Source organism: Leuresthes tenuis, unplaced genomic scaffold (genome assembly GCF_036924035.1).
Source record: "Leuresthes tenuis unplaced genomic scaffold, fLeuTen1.0.hap1 SCAF_5, whole genome shotgun sequence".
NCBI lineage: Eukaryota > Metazoa > Chordata > Actinopteri > Atheriniformes > Atherinopsidae > Leuresthes > Leuresthes tenuis.
Genome location: NW_027325359.1, coordinates 10,018,027 through 10,044,843, shown reverse-complemented (window position 1 = coordinate 10,044,843; position 26,817 = coordinate 10,018,027). Strand labels below are relative to the sequence as shown.

At 40.3% G+C, this 26,817-nt stretch overlaps 1 protein-coding gene across 2 annotated transcripts in view; it reads right to left on the bottom strand.

The window, feature by feature from the left end:
• The window catches only part of roraa (RAR-related orphan receptor A, paralog a), a 181,274-nt gene that overhangs the window by 18,032 nt on the left and 136,425 nt on the right, over positions 1–26,817 (bottom strand). The window contains exon 1 of one of the 2 annotated variants that reach the window (XM_072385867.1): positions 24,254–24,427. The exons of the other annotated variant lie outside the window; for it this stretch is intronic. Coding sequence (XP_072241968.1) covers positions 24,254–24,284 — 31 coding nt within the window. The 5' untranslated portion in view covers positions 24,285–24,427. Of the gene's footprint in view, positions 1–24,253; positions 24,428–26,817 lie in introns of those variants that run through there. 2 annotated transcript variants of the gene reach the window in all.

The window sequence follows — 26,817 nt, the reverse complement described above, 5'->3', positions numbered from 1 at the left end:
TCTGAAGCAAGCCCTGGGCAGTAATGTAGCACAGAAATGTCACAATGCAAATTTTCTACGAATAATAAAGTAAGGATGATCCACGGTGTCGACTTTGCTGAAAAAACTATGCTAATTTTTTTCCTATGTTACTGTGCCATGCTGAAGGTATTGTGTCAGGTTAACTTACACTTTAGCTAATAATGATACCACAGATTCAAGCAATATTTCACCCCGTAACCACGGCTTAATAGAAAAGTTTACAAAGATTTTTTTTTTAATATGGTGGGGTTTTTGTGATTGTGCGATTAAAAAAAATGAAAACTAATAACAACATCTGCTGGGACTAGACTGCCAAACTTGTCAGCTGCAGGTGCTGCACAGCAACTCCGGCAGTGGACAAAAAAGAAGAGAGAAGATGAAAGTATCTGCTCTCGCTGTCTTTTCACAGTGTTCTGAGAAACTGTCAAAGTGAATCTAAAAAAGCCAGATGCCAAAATAGTGCGAGTCTGTCTATCTTTAAATTTGGTAGACCTTTTTATACCTGTCTATTAGGCACAACAAATGAATGCTCTACACAGCATTACCGTTACTCAACAGTTTTCACACTGATGAGCACTACCGTTGCCATTCTGCTTGAAGGTCTTCATCTGAAAAAAGAGCAGGCAAGGACAGGGAAGATGAATGACATCAATGGCTGGCCGATACTTCCAGGGATGTGTGATTGAGACAAATGAGCCTTGTTACATTAGCTAGGATACTGAATCCTGCTGCTCAAAGATCCAGAGCTTGATAGAACTGAAACTAGAGGCACCCAACCTTTCTACAGATCACTGGTGTCATGGGGCCTCAGAAGAGGAGCTTTCCCTAAGTGCCTGCTTCACTGTGCTCCTTTCTTTTTCTTTTTTCTTTTGTAAACATGGTCCAAGTTTTCTCCTGCTTTACATGCACATGTACGAGCACACACACACACACACACACACACACACACAAGCACCACTATTTGGCCTTCAAAGATTTCCTGGCCCTCTTTTCCAGGTGCAGACAGAACATTTAAGAATGACAAAGCTGTTATCTAATCCACACACAGTACATGTGAGTATTAAGGCCTTTTGAAACCAAGTCCCTATTTTTCCTTCAATATTTTTGAATGATAAATACTCCATTTGTCAGTCATGTCCGCTCAAATCTATATTTTACACATCTGTTTTCTTAGAAAGAAAACCACAATTATCAACCACATCATTTTTTTTTTAATTATCTAACATTCAACTGTAAAATACACTGACCATAAACATCTTACATTTTCGAGGAAAAGCACAAGAATACGGGGCCTTCTTACTGTAAATGCAATTAAACAAAGGGCCCAAAATTTCTGGACATAAGTATTTGTTCAAAATCCAACAGACAAGGAATTGCAGTACAGCCCTATGCATTTAGAGCATTTACTGTACAAAAAATAGGGGAAGAAAATCCAGATGAATATGATTCTGATAATCAGCCAATCAGTTGGCGCAACCCCAATTATAAATTCCAGTAAAACTAAATGTGCAAAATTACTGCACTGAAATAACAACCGTACGAAAAAAAAAAAGTCATTGTGAGGAAGTTTGAAAAGCTGGATCTGTATCAGGGTTACAATGGGACTAAGGCAGTGGATTTGAGTGTTTTGCCAATGTCAGTATACTTCTTAGTCACTTTACCGAACAAAACCTTTTTACATCATATTTAACATTGTATATAATGTATGTATCCACTTATGGTTGTTAATTGATTCGGATATTTTTATATTTGTTGTGTGAGTACTGTCTACTCTTCTCACTTTCGTCTTAAATAGTTTTAAACCTCTATTATTTCAGAAATGCTTTGTCATTGAAAGTGAAACAAATCTATAATGAGTACTATTTGAAAAAAAAAAAAAAAAAAAAGAAATTCATCAAGAGTACATCAACAAAATCCACGAACGTGTCTGCTTTTACTTCACTATCATTGTCCAGCTGTATCAGACGAAAGGAATTTCAGAACAACATGGGTGCACATGGAGTATATCCTGTCACACAAAGTTCATGGACTGCTTACAGCGTGTGAGCCACATTCTCCTGTACAGCTGTTTTCATAGTCCTACAAACACTGGCCTGGTTTTGTTTAACATGGCAGGATTAAGCAGCCATGCGCGAAGCATGCTTCCCTCCTTGCGCACATTCTCTACTACCTTTTTGGTGAACCAGTTTTCCTGACTGCCAGAAACTATGCTGTGGTGATCTAATCCCAGGCAAATAAACAAGTGCCAAGATTAATGATTGCATAAACACATCCCAAAAGCCCCGGATAAACAATCAGCTCTTCAGCCTGTTCCGCTGCCACGCAAAAGCTCTTGGAGACAGCTGACAACCAATATCCTCTTCTGCTCCTGCTCCCTCAAAAACAACCACGAATCATGTGCACTTTGTTGCTTTATTAAAGACAGGAAGCTATCAATATTTCGAAAGAATGAGAAGGTATGCTCTGCTGCACAAGACGGGAGCTTCTAATCCAGAGAGGAGGGTCCTCCACAGCTCTTAAGCTCTTAACGTCTTGCTTCTTGTTCCCAATCAAGAACACTACACACCATGTGTAGTCTGGCATAATATCGATGTCTGTCTGAGGCCACAATGAAGGCAAGATGGCAGGAATGAAGTGCAGATCTTAGAGCAAGTTTGATAAATTTGTCAACCCTCTCCTCATTATGAGTTTTAAAACAATAGCCTGTTTGAATTATTGTGGAAAAAAAAGCAGTTGACATCTATGGAGGACATTAGAGTCGTGTGTACAGACATAAATCACAACCACAGCAGACCAAAAAGGGCCATTAAAATGACATTAGAAGCAACTACCACCCTCTCATTCCTGTCTGACCAGGTCTAGATCTATATGATGAGCTGCTCTGCGATGAGGGGGGAGTTGAGGAGACAGAGAAAAATACATCGTGAAAATAAAAGCAGGGAGTGCGGTGCAGTCCACTGGTCCAGGGGCAGGAGAGCGTGGGACGTCCAGCTGAAGTGGGAGGCCACTCTCCAGGAGGTTGTTCCTCAACATGAAGGCAGAGGAACAACCGCCGCCTAATGAGGGGTGAAGTGGAGCCCCCCTGTGGGACCCCCTCAGGCACATTCATTAGGAGATGAAATAGCATTTTCTGCAGCAAAGCAAGTGTCTGCCTTGGCTTGGACGTGTTTAATTTGGGCCATATGAAAACAGAAGGCCACAGCAGTCAGGTCAGAAAGTCAGTCAGGGGAATCTACATCACAGGACCAGAGACCCAGAGCCTGAATACATTGTATGCAAAAAAGTGAATGGCGTTTTTTTTATCTTTTTCTTTTTACTTTGGGTTTGATACCACCATTGAAGCTTACAACGTTCCTGTTATTACAGGTCAAGTGTAGTAATACTTCCATTTCTGGGGAAAAAAAAAAATCTTGTGTAGAATGGCTATTATAGTGAAAACGTGTGGCTTATCACGATTTTCGAATCCTTCAATGCATTGCATTTTGTTGCATCTTTTTGGCCGTAGGCAAAAATAATAGATTCATTTAGCCAGTGGTGGTTTGTGGAAAGGAACCAAGGATTATGGTAATGCAGCACTGAATGCTGCAAGCAGAATACAGTAAAAAAAAGAAACTGCTGCAGCAAGAGGTACAGGATGAATATCTGAGAGGTTAATTCATATGATTGCACAAATCGGCATTCACAAAAACATGTTGAAAAAAATGTTGTATGTCGTGCAAGGTTGATGCATTTATAAAGACAAGCAAAAAGACAGTGGGTCTTCTCTCTTACTGTAAAAAGAAGGTTCTTACAGGATATCAGTACACATGGAATGAGATACTGTACATGTTCGCTTATCACAGCTGCTCATCCTTGTTCCTGATGAATCCTAACATTTATTAAGGCTGTCTCATTGCCTTGTTGGATACGAATAACCAATCTCCTGTAATTAGCAACTGCTAACCTTTGGGGTGCTAATCCCCCATGAACTGTGGATTTGTACATCAAAGCCCACTCACTCTCATATAGCTTGTGCTTGAAATTACACTCTATTTGAAACCTGCAATTATTTGTATAGCAATGGATGCAAACAGTCTCCTCTTTTATGTCTCTAAGAATCCCGTGGGTTTGCAGTAAAGAATCCTTAATCCACTCCAGTGGAATCCAAATATAGAGTTAACACTAGATCCCGAAAATTTCGATGCAGAGCCAAGTGTTTGCTGTACAAGTGAAATGAAGAAAGCTCTCCCTCCTTCTCTTTTGTTTATCGTTAAGATTTGATCTCTTTTGAAGATTATATGCATCATATAAGCAACGGGCATTGGCCTGGGGGTACAACACAAAGATGCTTCAATAACGGAGCATGACTTTGTTGTGACTCTGTCCTTATTTTTACAGACACAAGTTGGAAGTTCATTAAATGATCAGTGGCTTTGCCAGAAGTTTAATGTAATCACTTGTCCAGGACTACGTCAACAGGGTGAATCGTGTTTAGATTTGGCTGCATTTTCCACTCACGGTCATTCCATTGTGCAAGGAAGGAGAGATTATCGAGAGCGCAAATAACCAAGAAATATTCTCCCCCCACACACACACACACACATTACACACAAACCTTGATGCTTATGCATGGAGGATGCCTGAAGCATTTACCTTCTTTAATGAGAGACAGGAGTCTCATGTATCAGTGATGCACAGCATGGGAACAATAGAGTTGGCTTTAATTCCATCAATCTGCTGTATTTATCCTTGTATCACATCCATACCTGTCAGTTCAGCAGGATGAGATGAAGCTCATCAAGCAGACTGAGATGGGGCCACTCTGCGCTCAGTAAAAATAACTAAGATTTCCGGTGAATTCCATCATAGATAGTCAGTGTGACATTTAGGGCATGGGTTGTAAGAAAGGAAATACAAAAGATCACAAGATGACACAAAGCTCGTCCTTCCTGCACTTACTCTAGTGATTAAAAAGCTTTGAATTAACAATGCTGTTGGTAGGTATTTACAAGAAACTGTACACCTTTGATGTCACGTAAACCCATCATGGAAATCTCTTTACTTACCTTACTGTAACAAGGATCCCACTTCTTTAACCAGCTCAAATGAAGAACTGACACCCCACCCTCTGACACCTCACAGAAAAGGCGTGCATATTTGTGCAATGCCATGGAAAACCTGACTGTGACAGGAAGAACTGTGATTCAAGTAGCACACCTGTGTTTTTGTATATTCTACTGTGAGTGTGTGCACATGCCCGAGCTCACTGTAACACACGTGTAAATATGCCTTCATCTGTGAGCAGAGATATAACAGGGAGTGGGATCTTTAGAAGTCCTTCCGCACATATGTGCAATATCATAAGATTTATCATCGGATAAAAAAGCAACATATAAAAGACTTGGAGGATTGGCTTTGAGCGATGGCAATACCCCTGCAGGCAGCTAAATTATGATTTATATACTTTGGCTTGAGAGTGCATGGGGTAGTATATATCTATTGTAGCTGGGCTTCTCACTGCAGCATAGGAGCAACTGAGAGAGAATACATTTGGTGTAAAATTGCTTCATCTGTTTACAATTCCATTTGGAGTTTATGAGAAAGACAGACAAACACAGCCTGATGTATTGCCTCTGTGTCACGGCATGGCAGAAGCATCCACACAAAGATTCATCTCTCACTTAGAAGCCAAATGATACGTCTAATTTGCTGCAAGCACAGTTATTTTTAACCTCTCCAAGCTGTCAGATAATGGAGCTTGACTGTCAGCACCGGTGTATGCGAGTGTGTTAAAAGGTTGCAAACTCTTTTCAATTTACCATTCCCTTTGACGGAATTACAAAATGCACTTTTCCATCAGTTCACCTGATTGACATTACTTTTTTCTTTCATCAAAACCAAAGGAGGGGGTTCAAAAAGAGTTAAGACGGATACATCCAACAGCAATCTAAATTTGGTTTTAACATGCATTGTCAATAACTACGACGGCACGAAAACATTTCAGAAAAGTTCAGCTTTTGTATATAGTTTGACAATGTTCTGCCTTTTTTTTTTACCTCAATTTTGGGCAGCATGCTGCAGTAACATCATGTTAAAATGTGATACATTGCCTACCCTGTACAACTGTTCTTGCATTATTCAGTCTCCATTTAGGAAGATGAGTCACAGGCTTGAAAAGAAAACGTGGTGCTTAATCTCCTGAGCTTTTATTTCATTTGGGCATTTCTATCTGACTAGAGAAACAGCTACTTGTGTTCTGTCTACAGAGTTGCTTTTTGGCCACGAACAATAGAACTGCAACCCTGTTAAACTAATGCAAACGTCCAGTTACATAAGCCCATTGGAAACTGTTCTTAATCAATAAGCTGACAGTGGACGGCATGTTACTGTCAGTGGTTTGGCTGATCTAATTTAGACGGACAATAATGGATTACCTAGACTCATCAAACGTGTGTAAATCACAGCAGTTTTAGTGTTACGGGGCATGAGACATTTCTAACAAGCAGCACTGGTTATCTGTTTCTAACAAGATAAAGTAATATAAAAACACTGAGTCTTCAAGGCATGGGAAAATCCAAATTCAACATAAAGGGCTTGATACTGGCAGTGGCAAATGCAATACAGAACAGATGTCAGTTTATCAGGCTTTACTTTTAATACACTCTCTATAAAACAACTAAAATACTAATTAGTCGCTTATTTTACACATAACAATTGGCAGGAGGTGAACAATTGTTTGCCTCTCACAGCCATCTCATTTTCTACTGGAAATAATTCCACTGTCCCAATAACCAGCTGACCTCTAATGTTTGCGAACTTGAGCTTAACTGTGAGTTATGTAAGAACAGTGGAGGGGACATGTGGGGAATGAAGTCTGTTGACTTTTACCGATCGTCAACAGGCAGTCGCCTGCTTGTTCTTCCGTGTGTCATTTAGCTCTCGCAAAAAGTATGCCAGTCAGGGCATATTGATCAGGTCTGATTTCAACTTTAAGGAAACTTAAGATCTTGAACCACATTCACGGTTGCACCTCAGCAGCTCTCAGCCCTCTGATTACATGACCAGGCCAAAGCTCAAGTGACCAGTTATAAAATACTTCCTGAGCTCAGTGTTCAACCATAAGCTGAGGTTGTTCTTGATTTAACCATATCAACTATCAAAAACAGAAAACAGGCATTATATATACAAATATGGCAGTACCCGATTTATCATCTAAAAATATCATACTCTTATTCAGATTTTTATTGAGGAGTCACATGATGTGATGAGAAACGACAACCTCATGTCAGACACATAGGACCTTGTTTTTTTGAGACAGAAAAGTAGATGTAGTAGTGTTCTGTGTTTGGGAGAGATCAATAGGTTTGTGTGCTCCAGAATAAAAGATGGATCATCTTTTTTCTTTCCTGCGAAAGATTAATGCTTATCAAAACAGATTTTTTATTTTTTTTTGCAAATAGGCTGATGCAGAACAATGCTGCTCTTGCTCAAAAAATCTGCTGAAAAAGCAGCTATGTATTCTAACCAAGCACTCACATGTCACACTCTAGCAGGTGAGCAGCAAGTGTACAATGAATACATCTCAGTGTTGGCAGCGTCTCCTGCCGTCTCCTGCACTTCATAGGGAGCTGAGCTTCATATTAAGGTGCAAACAGCAGCGCTCTTAAGGGGTTACACAAGTAACAGCTAATGGTGCTGGGTCAGTGTTTGGGATCTAATCCTCAGAGGCAATATGAGCTGCTACAACAACTTTCTACTTGTTGTCCTGGCCTACCAGGACACTTGACACCCTTTATGAATTGAAACAAACCACACAGCAGCGAGTACGAGCAGAAAGAATGATTTCTGTTTCTTTGCCTTCTTGATACTCTAGATTTATTTCTGCCTGTTCATTTGGCACAAACATCATCGCATTACAAAAGAAATCAATGCTTTGGTAATTTTCTCGTAAACCCACTGCACCTCTCCTTCGTGCTAGTTAAACTACAGAAAAGGTCACAGCGGGGGACTTCAGTACACAGCTCCCAATCAACCGCAGCAATTCTCCCTGTGTGTTTGTCAACACCGCTGCCTTGTGTAATTGGCATAATTGTCAGGTTAGAGCTCAGAACAAACTGGGCGTCCTCTTGGCGAGCTTGGGCCGTGTCATTAAAGGGACATGTTTCTGGAGGCACTCCCGGGGACACATAACAGGCGAGCATGTTGGAGCGACAGCTCGCCTGATAAAATGGCTGCCTCTTATCTCTACTATGCATATGAAAGGCTTATGCCTTCTCCATGACAGATTCTCCGCCACATCACCACAGGATTTGCCCAGATACACCAGAACAGATGCTTGGAGAAAAACAATGTATCACTCATATAGCTTCATCTTAGCACAGTCAACTGTGGTGTGTCAAGTGTATCCATGTATGTTTGAACACGCATATTCCTTCTCCCTTAAAAAAAAAAAAACAGTGAGCGTAGACACACCACATGGATTCAGTACAGTCTGCTATGGATAGCGATGTGTGCTGCTCTCTTGCACAGTAATTCCCAGTTTAATGGCAGCACAATGAACTTGGCAATCCGGGAGCAAGCTTCAATTATCTTGATAATCTGTAATGACTATGTGATATAATAATGATATAGTATCTATAATTACCATGATGATGCGAGGTAGGGTGTACTGAAAAAATAATCATTTGTATCATCACCGCTGGGTAGCATCATTATTAATCTGACGGCACTCATAACGGCGCTTTGTTTGTTTACTCTGATTGCTCTTTTACAACCAAAATAAACAACTTGTCTCCATTGAGTTACAGCGGTGTAATTTGTTGGAACAGCAAAGGCATTTATCTATAAATTTATTTTCAATTTGAGGTAAGCTGCAGTCATGAAAGCTAAATCACTACCAGGGAGAAGATTATTCTAATTACTAACCAGCTGTCGCACATGCTGCATGAGCACAGGATGTGTCAGAACACAGACCAACCAGTAATCAGTTTCACATAATCATTTGAGCACACATTTACATCTCGCACGAGATGTTTAACATGAAATTGTCTTGATTTGTATGGTAATGTTGTTAAACTAAAAGAAGCACACGTGATAACTTGCCATGACTGAATTTAGAAACACAAATTTTATGGTCAATTTGTGACGCAACCTTAAAAGCTGAATGTTTATTTGCAGCTCTAATAAGCCTGGTGGTATTTTAGTTTCAGCTCAGAGTATCATGAAAGATACACTGACCACCTGAAAGCATACATTAGGATGGTAAGTTATATGCGAGGACAAATGTTAATAATGTTCATTTTAAGAAGGGAAAGGGAAAAGTGAGACTGGAGGTATGGTATGCTGTGATTTAGTCATGCAGTAAGCTGGTCAGACAGTGTAGAGGAATTTTCTCATGTGATAGTCTGTCTTTTCCAAACTTCAGTTTATCTGAATTAGACCATAATGCAAGCATGGCTCGGTTCCTTAGAGTTTATTTTTTTATTTCTTATTTTTTTTGTCATTTGCACTGCTAGTGCTGCAATCCCCCTGACAGGCCTGTTTATGACTGCTCTGCTATCAGAGGGCTGAGCGGAGCCAGGGACGAGCCTTCATTAGAGATTAAAGTGACCGTCACAAAGTCCAAAATCATCACTGCTTTCCACAGCATGGCGAAGGGAGACACTGAATGGGCTTAAGCTCATGCATCAACAACTCAGTATCAGACGGTCCTCTGCTTAATGCAAGTTCCTTTTTAATTTCAATATGCATTCATGAATGACATTTAAAGACATCTTTTAAATTGGCTATAATCAGTCTCGTCGTGTTCATGGCTTTGCTCTGATAAAAAGGAGATGCAGTTTGACAAATATCCTGGACGACATTACCTTCCATCGACAGCAATATTTTAAGCATTTTTGTGATTTTAAAGCATGCAGTTCCAACAGACATACAAGGATGCACTGCCTCACATAAGGATCAGATACAAGAGATACTCTATGATGTCTTCTAGCTGCAGAGTTTATCTGAACTTGCATTTTGAAGAAAAGCTTATCCAACCTCTGATCCAGAGCAACTGGACATTGTTACTTAGAGGAATGAATGATATGAGACAGAATATGTGCAGCTTGATGGAATTGTGGCTTTTTGACCATAACCCTGACCATAATCACTAAAGAAGTCTTCTCCTCCCAGCCATTATATGTTCTGCACTCATTTGTGTCTTTCCCCAAACCCTGCAAATTCATACAGACATACACACACACACACACACACACACACACACACAAGGTTACAGAGTTGCTACTCTATTAAAAGAAAGATTATTTTTGAGTGGGGGTGAGCTTAAATTCAGAAAATCTCAGTTCTTTCACACCTCCACTGTAGGTAACAAGGAGTACTGTAGCAGAAAATAATAGCAGACGGAGGTTAAACAAAGCAACAAAGCCTTTATACACTTTACGGCATTCCTCTTTCCATCAAAGTTCTTTCTGTAACTCCAGAACAAAGCAGCTATTCTCCGAGGAACATGAAAGACAGACACCTGTCAATCAATGCTCCTGCAACTCCATATTTCCTGTGTCAGAGGCTGCAGGATGGAGAAATGTGCAATATTCTGATAAAATTTCATGCAAACTAATGCAAGTCAGAACACTTCCCTGCTGGCCAGAGGGAGGGGGAATGAGAACAGGTAATTATTGGATTGCCTCAAGGCAAGAAATGATAGAGATTGCAGAGAACGGGGATATTTAGCCCTGCTAATGAAGGCCCATGTTTTGGGAGTACTGGGAAGGGGGAGCAGAGGGAGGATGGGTTTAGGCTCAGCAGGAGGCAGAGCCTGATAAGACCATCTTACATAATGGTCACATCCAGGCCTGACGTACTGTTTGGACCGAGGCCCCACATCCCTCATATTCTCTCTATAAAGCACTCAGGTGGTAAGACATGGCCTGGATTGTCAATGTCCAAAAATATTAAGACTTTGTATTTCTACCTACATCATTTATAATTTTAGGACTGTGTGCTATGTCAATTTACTTATAATCAGCAGAATAACAGCCAAAATTCCCATGACTGCTAAGGCCTTGTTAGGTATATCAACTGGGATAACTGACTAACAAAGATTTGAGTGATCTGAGTGAAGGATCACTCCCCTTAGCCCTGCCTCTTTAACCCCACTGAAGGGTTTATGTTTGCCCCTCTAGGCAGCCTTACTTAAAGTGCTGAAAAATAAAAAGAGATTGCTTATTTTGTATATGCAGCACTTTCCCTGGACGGATATGAAAGTTTAATCATGGCATTAGGATTCACAGGCATTCCCTTGCTAGACCTGCTTGCAGACATCAGAATTGCTAATTTGCCAGTTTGCCCAGGAAGGGCTGGCTGATGGTTGAGGAGGGGGATGAATGGAAACAGTAGTCTGATTTGTCCAGATAACCTTGAACCCAAACGCTCAGCTTCCTGTGGACGTACAGAACTCAATCAGTTCCTCTTTATCACTCTGATCTGAGTAGCTGTCCAGTGTAGCAGCCAGCATGGTTCCATACTCGCTCTTACCTGACAACTCCATGTGTGACATCAGCCAAAATAATTTCCTGCCTTCTGCGACAAGGCCATTAACTCTTGCTGAAATGCCATGAATAAATAAAGCAAAAATAATTGCTTTAAAAGACAATCGAGGGTCTGCAGTATGATCCCGATCAGATATCAACTTCAGGCCAAAAGTAATTCTTTGACAAAAATCATAGTAATTGTGGCTCAGTTTCTAATTGGGTTAATTAAATTCTATTGCTTGTGATGAGACTCCACTGGAGGCATAGACATGATAAAGAAGAGAGCTCTTGACAGCGTTATGAGTCAGCAGAGATACGAAATTCAAATTAGCCAGGCTAAGCAGTTTGGAGCTGATGTTGATTTGAGTAGACTCACTGGTCAGCCCTACAGTACAGTAGAGGAGCCCAGGGCTGAAAGATGGTGGAGTTACTCACGGACACAGGTGCTTTATCAGCAAACCCCGTCTGAGGGGTGCAGCAGTCATAACTGTGAGCTGTGCATGTGCGTTTCAAATCACATTATCAAACAAGCTATAATTTCCATCCCTATTTCTCAAAACACATCTATCTCCATCTTAGTGAAAAGTGGGTGGAATAGCTGCTCTGAGTCCATCATGAGAGCCGGCCTCATGTTATTAACAAAACCAAAGGGGAGATCTATCATTGGCAGGGAGAGATAGAGCAGCAGGAGCAGAAGTCTCACTGTTTTCTGTCATGGCCTCAGCTGTGTGCACACACTCTCCTTGCACACTGCCATCTTTCACTCAGCCAGACACTCGCCTCCTCACCCACTGTGCCCACCAGGCCTGGGCAGCACGCGCCGCTGCAATAACATCCATTTACTCCCTGCAGGACTCCCACGAATGAAGTGGGCCTGTCATTGAGACCTATTTAGACTCTACTACACTGAATGCCGGGCGCATGGGTTAATACCTGCTATTTTGTGAGTTTCACACACAAACAAAGACATTGCATGCGATTAAATGTTTCATATAAATCAGCTTTGATCATTTCTCAGGTAACACCTTGTCAAGCTGACTGGCTAGACGTGATGGAGGGTGGTAATTGCATCCCTGCAGCGAAACCAGCACTCTTTAGGTGTATGTGTGGAATTAGTATATTACACGTGTCCCCAGGAAAGCCATGAACGTTGAAAAACACACATCCTAACATCAATACAACATATGTATGTGCATCTGTGAACCTTGGTGTACTTTTCTGCTCTGTAATTCAAGCTGTGGGAGCAAACATACAATAATTGGCTAATATATGAGAGGCAAGACCTGATGACCAGAGACATTTGCTCTGAACAAAGAATCCCACCTCTAACATCTTAGCCTGGAGGCAGGTTTGATGCTAACCTGCAGATGCTGCCTTTGTCTTTGAAGTGGAGCGATGGACGTACCAGAACAGATGGAGATGTTGGATGCTTTCAGGAATTATTAATGGCACGCTATGATCCCAAATGACCTTCAGCAAATAGTCTCCCAGCACTAGAGTACACAGGCAGCCCTGCACATCCATATTGTATTTGGACAACACAACTGGTTCAATGAAGGAAACACCATTACAGTAGTTAGAGCTGTAAAGTAATCCGCTTGCTAAGGTTTGCTTCTTTTTTTTCATGCCAAGGCAATGCAAAAGCATCCAATCATATTAGCCACAATCATGTCTTTCAAGAATAGATCTGAGATTTATGCAGCAAACCATCTAATTCCGTAAAGCCCAATTTGTTTCTCCCACAATGAAAGAACACACTGGAATTAATCGTTAGAAAGCCTTTCCTTTAGTTTTAAAAATAAATCCTTCATCACTAGAAGCTTGTGGTTCCTCGAGGGAGATAGCTACTATTGTGACATACATCAGTAGCTATATAACATATGTGGCATATATAACATTCAGTTTTCAATACAAAACAAACTATTTAAATTGCCTATGAGAGAATTTGAGCTGCTGAAATAAACCACCCCGATTCTCCCTTTGATGGGAATCTTCAGAAATCTTTAATTCAGACAAACACACTGATATTCATCAAATTTCTTATCAACAGCTCAGAAGATCATCAAACACTTTAATGATAGTATTTCCCTTCATAAAGAAATCGCAAAAATTAATGTTTATTGTGAAAAGAGAATAATATATTTTACAGAAACTACAATGAAATCTTTTGTCCTAAAAAGAGACTTTGCTCTGTCCAAATATGTCCATTGTGGGGTGTTTGTTCATGTGGGCCAAAATGGTCTCTAAATACGTTTAATGCTGCCTCTAGCGGCCGTGAGAATAACTGCATTTTAATTGTAAAAATGGTAGTTCACGGAGGTGACTTTTAAGTTGTAAATAGAGTCTGAAACATTATCTTTCCATTTTTTCTTAACCCAAACTAACTGATGTTAATGCCTTAATCAAACCAGTCAGTGACGAAGGTGTTTTAGTCAAGTGCTGTTGTGGTATTAACTGAACACAACTTAAAAGTGAAAAAGCTATTGTCATATGTTCATATGGTCTTGAAAGCATAAACAATTGTTGTGCTTAATGCAGAAACCAATCGCCCCCCCCTACCTCCTTATAAGAATTGTGTGACTTCTTAAAACAAACACTTGAGAATGACGTCTGCACTGATGTGATGTGGTAATGCTGATATGAATAGCATTTCCCTCCTGCCACATGGAGGGGTGACATTTTGGAGAATGCCATTATGAATCATATTAAAGGGCATAAACAAAATGCCCATATCATCATTTCAATTGGAAGACTTGTGGCCTAATATAGTTCACTTGGCGTTTCAGATCACCTTGGATTTAAACTTATACTGTTCTGTACACAGTAATAATAGTAATAAAAAGTAATAATTTGCACTTAGATGAACACACAACAAGCAGTCTATAATTCTGCAAACATCCAGTATAGTATTTGACTACATATACCGGGGTAGTAACATGGGTGTGCAATGTGGCCCAGCTCCTCTTTGGAAGAAGACAAAGACAGATAAATAGGTTGAACCCCATGAGCAGAAGTGACAAAAAGACTGCAAATAAAAAAAAATGTAAAAAAAAAATTCAGTGTTTAACCCCACCCAAACAAATGAAAGTGAGATCCAATTCAACTCAAATTTGATTTTTAAACCAATGAAATTGCAGTTCACATGATTAAGTAGTTGACATAGAACGCTGCTCCATTCTGCAGATTGCAGGCAGAGATACTTGTTCAATGATGATTGGAAAGGGCATAGAATAATCGTATGTATCGTACATTATGTGTATCCAGTAACAGCTGCATTGTCTCTGGGAGGATTTTTCATCAACCCAGCAACCCACTACCCTCATGGCATTACAGATTTGTTAAACTCACATGAAGTTCAATAAAATATCCAGAAAAAGCTGTAAACATCATGGAACAGCTTGAGCCTGGATCACTTGTAATATTTTAGCTAACATCCAAAAAAATTCATGGTTCAATATACTTGATTGTCTTTGTTTCAGTTGTTAATATGACCAAACAGGCTGTTTATGTAAATTGTGTATGGGATTCCTTGACAATCATACTGCATATAAGCTAAATGGAGCTTTCTGCAACTAAACTGCACCGAGAACTTGATGCAAAACTGGTCCTCCTTTTGCTCGCTGTCACCTCCTTAAATGCATATGAGTAAAAGAAAGAGACCTATTTATATGCATTCAGGCCTTAGATGCATGGATACATAATCAGAAACATCTTTCATATACAGCATAGAGTTCATAGTTTATACCTGTGCGGGTTTAACTCTGGCAATACAGTTGCCAAAAGCAAAAGAAATGTGGGCTTTAAAACTGACTCAGGAAGCGCTGCCCTGCAACATTTGTAAAGCATCTGCACGGTCTGCAACTCTCAGTTACTGGAGAATAAATACTGTGGTGGTACTCTCATAAGACACTGCATGTCTTCAAAGAGCTACATCTAAGGGAGAAATTGATCAGACACTTTTTCTCACACTCAGTATGAGTAAAAAGGAATAAATTATTTGAACAGTGTCGATCTAGTTATTAGCCATGGCCTCTAATTACCTTAGGGCTTGCTAATGAGAATTTGTAAAAGAATACAATGTTAATCTACCAAGTATACTTTGTTTACTCGAGTTTGCTGAGGCCAAAGAAAAAAGAAAATCCCCCATGTATAAATTATTATAATCCCACATCAAGAGTCTGAAAAAAAAAATCCTTGCTGAGATCAAAGCACAAAGGCCCACTGTAATCATGTGTCAAAAGATCAAAAAACAACTTCCTTACCAACTCAAGAGGAGAAGGTATGTCAAATGTGTTCCGATTTGCCTCAATTGGAAAATCTGCTTCACCGATGTCATCATGTTCATTTTTATTACCAATCTTACATGTAGTTTAACCAGTGTGGCAGATATTATATGTACACAATGGAGCTGATACAAAAAAAAACAATTTAAATTTTGAAATATTATCCAAAACAACATCTCATGTACTACTGAGGTTTAGCTGTGTAAGATACGCCCAAAAAGCATGATTTTATAGATAAAATCCTGATAAAATATTTTTAATTAATTAGGAAGGAACCATCTCAACCATCTCAAATATAGTCTTAGGTTTATGGTCCTTAACTACTACAGTGTAGCATCATATCTTCAACATTTCCCAAACTCAAGAAAGGAGTGCCTGGAAAATAGCCATTTATTTGCAGGGAAGGCATCACTTCAATAACTATAAATCAATTGGCTTCAATCTTCATTCTTAGTTAATAAGTATCACTCTCTCTAATGCTGGGGATATTTTAGATTTAACTAGGCAGTGTTTAATACTGCTCACATTTTCAGTGGGAGACAAAACCTTTAAGCATTTAGGCAACATCCAGTAAAATTGTGGATGACGTGTTTGACAGTGGGACGTCATTAGCAATGGGCTGTGCAGCTTTTCTAGTAATTGAGAACGTCTCTGTTTGGGAAGATTCATCCTCTTTTGCCCCAAGTTGCACATTAAAGGCTTTAAAACAGCTATTAGCATAGTAGGAAGAGGACCGCCTTTCTCTCCCCTGCAACTATTGATAAAAAAAACAAAACTTAAAGGCGACAGCTGCTGATTTGTAGCCATGTGACAGATCCCTGCGAGCAAATAAAGCAGTCTTGCAGTCTTTTTGTTAGAAAACTCTGTTTTCGTGTCAGAGAAAAGAAATCCACCATACGGTTCATAAACGCTAAAAGTTTACATGAGGGTATTTGTTTTGAGGAGTCCAATTTAAATTCATCTCATGTCTTTGTCCCATGTATAGGATTCTGGCAGCTCTGTAAAGGAGTAAATAAAGTGCTTTTTAACATCAGGGATGAAGATCCTTTTTTGCCTCAAATTAAGCTTCTGTAAGAGGGAGATCATAAGCAAATCCTGAGATTTTGAGTGTGGGTCTTTGCTGACGCTGCTGTTGTTAAGGCTGGACTAGGATGAGCTGAGCAGCCAGGTTGACAAGGACCTGTGCTCAGCACAAGGAAAGCTCTCATCCAGAAACAAGAAGCCCAGGGGAACAAAGACAACAATATGCCAAAAAACCCACTTGAAAACAACAAAATAACCCAAAAAGCCTCCAAAAGAGTCAGTGGTGGGTGATTGCCAGCTGCACTCCAGACTGCCAGGCTCACTGAGAGTCTTTCAGCATTTTCTGGGGGTGGCAGCATCCTCTCCAGCTCCTTAATCAGTTCTGCTGGGGAGGCATGGTTCCTGACATGTAAAAGGCTCAGCACGATGGGGAATAAACTCATAATCAGCAATCAGATATTCCACATTGCAAAAGGGGGCGGGGAGCTCATCTCAGATGGGTCAAGGATCTCTCCACAGCCAGTTAACCCCATTGCTCCTGCAGGGATATATGCACACAACTCATTGTCTATGACAGACACTGAGGAGTTGGCTCTGACTTTCTGAATTAAAATGGTGAGAACAACAAACGCAAACAGAGTTAATTGTTTTTGTCTGCGTAAATACAGTTTCAATTTCAAAACACAGCTTATTAATCTATAAATGGGGTTGGATTTTATTGAAACACCATGTCCCTGAGTAAGCCATGTGCTATGCCTTTAAACAAAGTTCATTGCCTTGCATATTCTTCATCCTTTCATCTTTGTAATTAGCACTGAGGCAGCATTTCTTTTATTTCAAATGAATGCATGTGCATAAAAATCAATCCTAAGCAGGCTGTTCTAGCAAGGCTGTTTTTCTTTGTTATCTATGATGATAAATTTCTTCCATGCATCAGTTGGTATGGAGGGCACTTCATGTTGCGGACCTTGAGAGGTATTTTTTACTTTAGTTGGAAATTCAAACATGCTCTGTCACATTCAGCCTGATGGCGGCAACACATCACCGGTGTTGGCAGTGAAGTTAGGAAACATCACAACTTCGAAACTCTAGAGTACCAATTCTCATATCATCTGTCCCCCCTTGAAGAGCACCCCCTAGCGCTCAGGAGGATTCGCACTCTTTGTTTGTTGATTAGCACAGACACCAGATCAGATGAGTGTAAACGATGGCATCCTACTAGAAGAACCCCTAATGGCCTCTGCTGGGACACGTAATCAAACGCCTTACACACTTCTATCCCTTTTGTAATCAAGCAGCGGAGCACATGTTGTGACGACCTTTGTTATAACGCTGCTTGTTCCCTCATCTCATCAAAATTCCACGCGCCTCTCATTTTTCATCCTTTCTTCCCTGCAAGGCTCCCAAAATGCCAAAGAAGCTCTCCATGGAGCAGAGGGGAGTGCGCCTTAGTACACTGTGACCTCTGACCCTTCTTCATTCCCAGACCCTACAGCAAACTTTTGCTGTAATTCTGCTTCTATTAACGCTTTTTTTTTTTCCAAACTACAAATTCCATGAACTTTCACGTGTGCAACCCAGATTATCTGTTTCAACAAATTCATAAAACATGACTGTACAGTGCCACATCATATCTCCAGTGCAAGTGCTGAATAAGGCATAACAGCGACAAGCTCTTATCAGCAGCTATCACAGAGAGCTTCTTTTCAGACACCCTAGGTCACATTAACACGAGAAAACTACTCCTCTCTTGTCTCACTGCTGCTGGGTTGACGCAGAAGGAGGATGAGGGTGATAAACCACATAAACAATACTCCTCTTCTTGCCTGCTGCCAGCATGCTTGCCTAGCAGAGAGATCTGATTACAACTGAGAAGAGAGCAGCTTGGTGTTTCTTGGAAAAGCAGGTCAACTGTAGAGTGCTGTCAGACCTCGGGAGTCACCGACCTGATGGAGGAGGAGGAAAAGCTATCCGACAAGGTGGGGAGAGACAGAGGTTTGTCTCCGGCCATACAGTAATGGGCTTTATTTACTCTCCCATTAGGAAGAGAGAGGTAGAAAGAGTAGAAATGATGGAAGTGAAAGGACTGAGCCTAGGACTCTGGGGAGAGATGCATTAGTGTTGTCTGGCATAGCTCCTCACCTTTTACCTCTTTCGGTTTCTCCCCACTTCTCCCGCTGGCTCACTCACAGGAGACAGGGCTGCCCCACTGCCAACACCTAACTCCTTATGTGTTTTTCTGTCCTCAGTGTTTGAGTCAGACAAAACGCAAAATCAATAATGCTTTTTCTCCCCCCATTTCCTCTTTGATGCAACTTCAAAAAGCCAATGGACAGCTCTCTAGGGGCCAACAGAGAGAAAAAGCCGATGGTACGAGACAAGCTCACAATAAAAGTACAGGGGAATGAAACTTCACCCCTTCACTCTCTTTAAACACTTTTAACTTTTAAACCACAAGTGGCAAAGTACATATAAGGGGAAAATCATGAGGCTGAAGGAGGGTCAGTTTGTTTTCTAATCAAATTACCTACTGACATAATTTACTTTATTGATACACTGGACAGAATAAAGCTGATCTGCACGAAAGAGGGGGATGTCCATATTTCATACATTTTACAATACAACATTAGGAGGTAAAGCACAGGAGCAGGATCAGTAAAAATATCACATCTATATTCTCTCAACATCTTCAAGAGAGGAAACGACAGGGGGAAAGAGAAAAAAATGAAAGTAAAAATGGACTGTGGTTTACGATTATCTAACCAGTGCTGACAGAGGAAGTATTCTATTGGTAGTTAAATGCTGCATGACAGGGAGACACTTCAAAGGATCTATAAGTGACTGCTGAAATACTCAGTGAAAGTAAAGTAGGAAATTACCCTCAAGTAAGAGGCATTTGACTAAGCCCAGGTAGGTGTTTTACCTGACTGGGGAGTCAAATTGAGAACCCTGGGTGAACCTGGTGTGCAAGAGTTTAAGAATGGACACAAATCATCTCATGACACTCAATAGTCACTGAGCCACTGCCGTTTGCTGCTCTATGGCCAATCAAACAGCAGGGTACAACAGAGTCATTTAACCTTGCCAGTGATGGGCAAATCTGTCAAAATCACACTGGTGAGATGACTGACAGAGCTGTCTGCTAGATTAAGCTCTGTGCAGCGTGCACTCTAGTCAGATATGGCAACTGTAAAAATTCCCTTCTGCAGAGACAGACAGTCGCACAGTGAGCAAAACAATCTCACAGTAATCGGAACAACTAACAATTACTATTCATTAACAAGCTGATGATAAATTCATGTTTTTATTTAGTTTGTTGGTATTTTCATTTCTATTCATGCCTGAGTTGTGGAATTCTAGTCTGACATCGATGTTAAAGAGAATAACTTGACCGATGCACGATTCAGACAGTCTTAGTCACTTATTTTCCCTGCCAGGGAAACAATGAAATATTCATTCTTAAAAGTAACCGAACCATTTAAGGTATTTCAGAATTTCATCATTAACTTTATCTAAGCACAACTTGTTTCATAAAAATGGATCAAAGATTCACATAGATGGATCAAATGTGAGAAAGATGACCGTTTCAAAAATCTTTTCAGCCTGTTAAAACATTCCTAACTCAATGGCTTTTCAGCCCCAAATAATCTTTTTTCTGTGCCTAACAAAATTAAATGCAAATGAATGTTGTCAGTTTCAGGGACAAAATCAATGCAACACAATCAGGACACACCTGATCATTATTGGCTACTGCCATCAGTTGATGTTATCCTATTTGCGTACAGGCCGACTGCAGTAAACAAGCTGAATATCAGCCAGTACCGATTTTAAACCACTACATCTGCCCATCCCCAATTTATACTGTGATGAATTTTTTTTTGGAGAAAGCACATAGGCTGCATTATGATAATTACGATCATCCAATATATGATTTATGGTATTAATTACAGACTTCTTCTTTGCTAATTATTGCAAAATTCTCAAGAATGACCAGAATTATTTTGGAAAATCCTAAAATCATAACCAGTGCTAAATATGGTCAAATAAAAAAGAATTCAGGAACAAGTTTTCATCATTAGGCTTCTCTCCTCTTCCTAACTTCTATGCAGCCAAATCAAAAATCCATGCTCTCAATGGGCAGTCAATATCTCATTAACCAGCCTCCCTACACAGCCAAGCAGCCAGTTTGTCTCAGTCTGCACAGCACAGACTGGCACACCTCACACTCTTTAATAACCTGTGGGGACCAAATTCCACTTCCTCAACCAGCTAGGAGGCAGGAAAGATGGCAGAAACAGCCGTCCTGTGTGGCTCTGGATTGTGCTCGGATATTCCATTTATCTTTTAAATACCACCGTAACATTTAAATACAATGAGAAGATTCTTCATGAATGCATGGCCTGAAACTTGTATTTGAATGACATGTTTTTAACATCTTAAAGTGACATCTTAAAGTACACCTTTTGGAAATGTGCTTTTTTTAAAAAAAAAGGAAAAAAAAAGATTCTTGCAGATGACTTGTGCTATATTTGTCTCCAATGTAATCTGTGGCATTTTTTTTTCCTGTGGCTCTTCAAGTCCTCAGTCCCCAAATGGATAATAGCCAATCTTGTTAACCTCTGCTTTAATGTGCAAGAGCCTGCAGCACTGAGTAGTGAGCACTTCAATTGGCCACTGATAGGAAGAGACAAAGAGTGCCAAATCTACGGCAAATATTTACAGCCTTGTTAACATAGCCTTAAAGCGCCTATCACAAGATATTTAGCTTTACCTTCTCTCAGGCCCCGGAACATTTTCCCCTATCTAATACACAATCGTGGTAAATCACACATACATGTGTTGTCTATATATGGTGTAGTGGCTTATTGGGCTTTGCTTTGAACCATTTTGTTACTTTGTTGCCAAAAAAAGCTATTTTTAAGGTTAATTATATGTACTCTGGATGAAAAGCACTTTTTACCTTTTCTATCCGCACATCAAACAACTTTCTTTAATGATGTAATTGGAATTTTCAACTTAATTGTGCTGAGTAGGCTGGCTAATTTGCATGGGGTAATGAGAGGGATGTTTCCATTACAGGTAATTAGGTACTTGAGAGGCAGTGGTGTGGTAGAAAGGCTAGAATGAGAGGGAGAGGTTAGTAGACGGTGGTGCAGGATAGAGACAAAGCCATAGAGACATATGGTGATGTTTGTTTAAATATTTTAACATCATTTTTAGGTTTAGAGGATAAAAAGAATCTTATAAAGGCCAAAAAACAGGCTCGCACAGTATGATCGTGTAACAATATTAACATAATAATAAGTGAGTCTCTGCCAAAGCAGCAAGTCATTGTGCCGTTCATCTAATTCACTGGCCACTTTCTCGAAGAAATTGCTCCTGCCATTTGAATTAGTTTCCAATTATACCGCTTGTTCACATTTTAATTTCATTTCTGACACCGTCACTGTGTCCTGGCATGACACCAGCGACCCCTGTCAGAATGAAAGTACCAATGTGGGCCGAGACAGAGCTAAAAGAAGACATAAAAACTGGGCAAAAAGACACACATTAACCCAGACTATACTGCTGATGGCAAATACAAAACAATTCAAATATGTCTTATTTCTGTCAATTTGTCTAAAGCAAAACGACTTACAGAGAATAAGAGTGTGTTCTCCCACAGCATTTCACGCGAAAAAAAAGATAAACATTGAAATGTTAACACTCATGTGCACTTTTGAAAAAGGTCTCGGTACACACAATACTCCCTCACCCTACCTATTCTCCCCAAATATGTGATTCAATAAATCCCTTCAGAATAAATTGCACATAAAAGGGTCTAAAGGTCTTTTTTTTAATGTTCCTCTCTGAAAATGAGATTCACTCCTTCTCAGTTTTTCTCGCTTATCACAAATGACTGTGAGCCTCACTTCATAGATGAAGTCTATCCTTAATACAAAAGAGAAAGAGAGAAATTAACACTGGTGAGAGTTGTCAGTCTAATACATTGATACCCTATTTCACACCTCCAAGGTGTCAAAGTCGTTTGTAGAAATATGAAATGAAATAAAGATCGTTTTTAATGCCTTTTTTAAAATAAAAATAAAAAAACAACAACTCTATAACTGCCTTAAAATCAACTTTTGGTTGTAGCTTTTTATGACTGGATTTTAACATGATCCACAGCTTCTCTTGTTTCACAGTAAAAACAACACGAAAGCAAACGTGTAAAATGATTTTTTGGACAGGTGGGAAGACAGAAAAGCAGCACGTGTCAAATCAAATTATCATTAGCGATTTTCACGCAACACGGACTGACAGCTGCCTGTGCCTCCTCGTGGTTATTGAAGGCGATTTTATAACATCATGTGTGCACATGTGAGCACATATGTTAGGATGGCTGTTCGCATTTCTCAATGTGGAAGAATGTATTCATATGTGTGAAAAACACGATTAAATGCATGTGCGTGTGCAAGGATGCATGAGAGAAGTGAGTGCTGCACTGCATGTCTGAATGCACTTTTCGTATCTGTCTGCACGGATGTGTGTGTGCACATGTGCGCCCGTACGATGGAGGGGGTGGAAGAGCTGGGATTAGGCAAAGGCTACTAGATCAACATCAGAGCGACTGGGAGGACCCATCGTGCTCTCATGGCTACACATGTAAACCCGACTACCCCACAAAATAGGTCAGTGGAACACAACACACGCACGCACGCACAGATATACGCACGCATACATGCGCCCCGGTATCAACTCAAAGAATCACAGTCTGCCATTAGCGCCTTGTCGCCCGTCTGCGACCCAAGTTCAACACCGCCACACGCATCTTTCCGCGGCACAGACACGTCCTCTGGACTGGAACAACAGGATTAAGAATGGGGCAGAACGGGTGCGAGACAGGACCCCCCAACCCAAGCCTCTGCATCACTTTTATGCCAAAAAAAAAGAAGAAGAAAAGAACAGAAAGAAAGAAAAAAGAAACTTCTGCTCTGAAGCTCTGAAAGTGTTCTTGTCAGAGACGTGCAGAATACACCGGCTGCGGTTTCCACAGCTCCCCACACAACAGTAGCAGTGAGAAAAAAAAAAACATACTGTAAAATTATAAAATCAAAGTACCAACACTTGAAAGGCTTTAAGCATTAAAATCAAGGTCTGTTATTCTGAGTTTACGAAATATGTCCACGCACAAATAAATAAATACATTTTAACATTAAATAATAATAATAATAATAACAAAAAATAAATAAAAAACACTTAATTGACTTGGACACAGTCAGAAGCACTATGTTGCTGTATTTCTCCCTCCCTCCTCTCTGTCACACTCATGCCTTGCAAATGAAATGCAAAGAGTTGGCAGGCAATGAATGTCGAGTCGCACTTCCCTACTTGTTACTCTGGCAGCGGGATCTGCATGCATTTTATTGCTCTTACCTTTCATAGCTGAAATCACAAAATACATCATTAAGCTTCGAGTCCATAAGAGAAGAACTATCACCAGCGCAAAGCCCTCTACTGCTGTCTCAGCAGCAGCTGGCCAGCACAGCTCTGTCTCTCAGCCTCCGAGCATGACCACACCAGAATCCATGTGACTGTGACATCAGTGTTCATGTCTGACTGCTCCCCACCCACCGGCCTTTGATTGGCACAGCATGCAGCCAGTAGGGGCGCTGAGAGCTCAGGCAGGGAAGCTGGCCGTCCTCCCACTGATTGCAGTCTTGTGTACCGGCTTGCTAGACACAGCACACTGCAACTATCTTCTGTGGCTTATCTTTTTGGTGCAAGGATAAAGTCAGGCAGCGTTCTTCCACATTCTTGTTTTGCAACTCTGCTCTCTTCTGCCTTTAAAAATGGTGCGATATCAAAAGGAGGGAAAAAGCCAAAGAGGGGATGAAAGGCAGGATGGGGATAAGAGAGATGAAAAAACACAGATGATTAAAAGAAATAAATGAGCAGAGAGGAAGGATAAGACAGGATGTGCGATTTTTCTGTGGCTCAAAGATAGAAGAGCTCCTCCTTTCTGTCTGTGGATATGAGTGATCAGTGTGAGGCCAGATGTCTGTGAGCAGCGGTGGGCCCTTCGCTGAGAGAAGACAAGTGGAGCCTCAGCATCTTCCTCTGACCTCTCAGAGGACCTACACGCCCCTCTCCCTCGCACACACACTCTCTGACAGGTGAGGGAGAGGAGATAGTGACGGAACTGTTTGGATGATCCCCTCCGCCCCACAGCGACCAGGCGATGAGTTTCTTGCTATCGCCTCTCCGTCTCCTCCTCCTGTGCCCCTCACTCTCGCCCCCTGCTTTCCATTCCAGCCTCTGCTGCTCTCCCTCCTCCCCCTCTCTTCACTCATCCTCTCGCATATGATAATCTGTTCTGACTCCTAACCAGCTGCCTCTCTCTGATACAATATTCTGGTTTTAGTGCAATCCAGCCTTGGCCAATAACCATTTGGCATTTCCATGAATAAGCTGGTGCTCATATCATCTTGTCTCAAGACAAACATCACACAGCTTTGGTTTCAGACACTGCAATAATTCATGCGAAAAATGGAACCACAGAAAATATTTTTTCTTTGCACCATAAATATTTAAAATTTCCAAATCTGAATTTTGTAGGCTCATTTCACATTCTCTGCCGTTGCCTGATTTTTAATAGCCCTACTTCAGGGCTCCATCTTTTCCCCAGAATCACAACTTCCACAGGGCAAGAATTTGAATTTGTTGAAATGATAGCTCCTTGAGCTGCAGCATCTAATCTTTGAGAGGATCCTAAAGACATAAATACAACATCACAAAATGACAAGACATCAAATGCACAAATATATACCGTTTGTACTCCCACCCGCTCCAACAAACCCTTAAAAAATATTTTAAAAGGATCCAAATAATACATCAATTACATCAGTTTAACAATTTAAATGCTGTTGTCAGATTATTCTAAACACAAATGAAAAGTACACACAAATTATAAGCATAAAATGTTGCTTTAAGATGAAGATAATTAAAATCATCAAGCAGTGAGAAGAGAAAAAATGATGGTGGGGGGAGGTTATAATTCCAATAAAATCCCTCTTTTCAAAATTCTTAGGAAAAAGAAAAATGGGACTTCACACACACACACACACATATATATATATATATATATATATATATAGATATATATAAGGAACGGCATGAGACAGCATTTATATATATATAAAAATAAACCCATTTGAAACTTAGCTAAAATGCAAGATTGCCCCCTGGAGTTTCAAATTAACAAAGTAATTGTAAAAGGTATTCTGATTATTTATTCCTGTATGATACTCTAAATATCTATATTCATTTTGTGTCTTCTCTTGTCTTCTAATGATTAAATAAAGGTACTTCTAACTACATATAAAATGGAAATGAGAACTCAGCAGCTTGCAGCATAAATCTTCCCATGACAATGTTCCATTAGGACCTCTATGATCCATTAGAGTCACTAAACACATTAACTCAGTTTGTGTCAATAACACTGGTCTGTTATTACACTCTACAATAATGAACAAAATATCATTCAGAGGCTGATAGAATCAAATGGAGCGTGCCTGTGATAAGAACAAGATGTAGGCGGGCCACAGTAGGTAAACTATTGAAAAAAACAACAATGTGACGTAAGATACAGTGCAGCCATCTCTTTTTGATGTCGGTGTCTCCCCACAAGATCTTCAAAGTTCACTAGATGAGTCAAGACCAATGCCTAAACAGGAACACGTTTAACTGCCACTCTATGCAATTCTCTCTTTGAAACCGGCTTCTGCATCAGTCTTTCTACAAAGCATGGCTCGACACTTTTTTAAACTGAGGAGAGGTTAAAAAGGGGAAAAGCATGTAAACACAAAACAGGATAGCTGTGGGTGCATCGGTTTGCTGGTTATCCAGGAACAACTGAGTTAAGGATAACACCCACATTACAATCTGTGCCATATGTTTTCTATAGTAGCTATTGTCTGTGGAGTGTGTCTGTAGTGTAT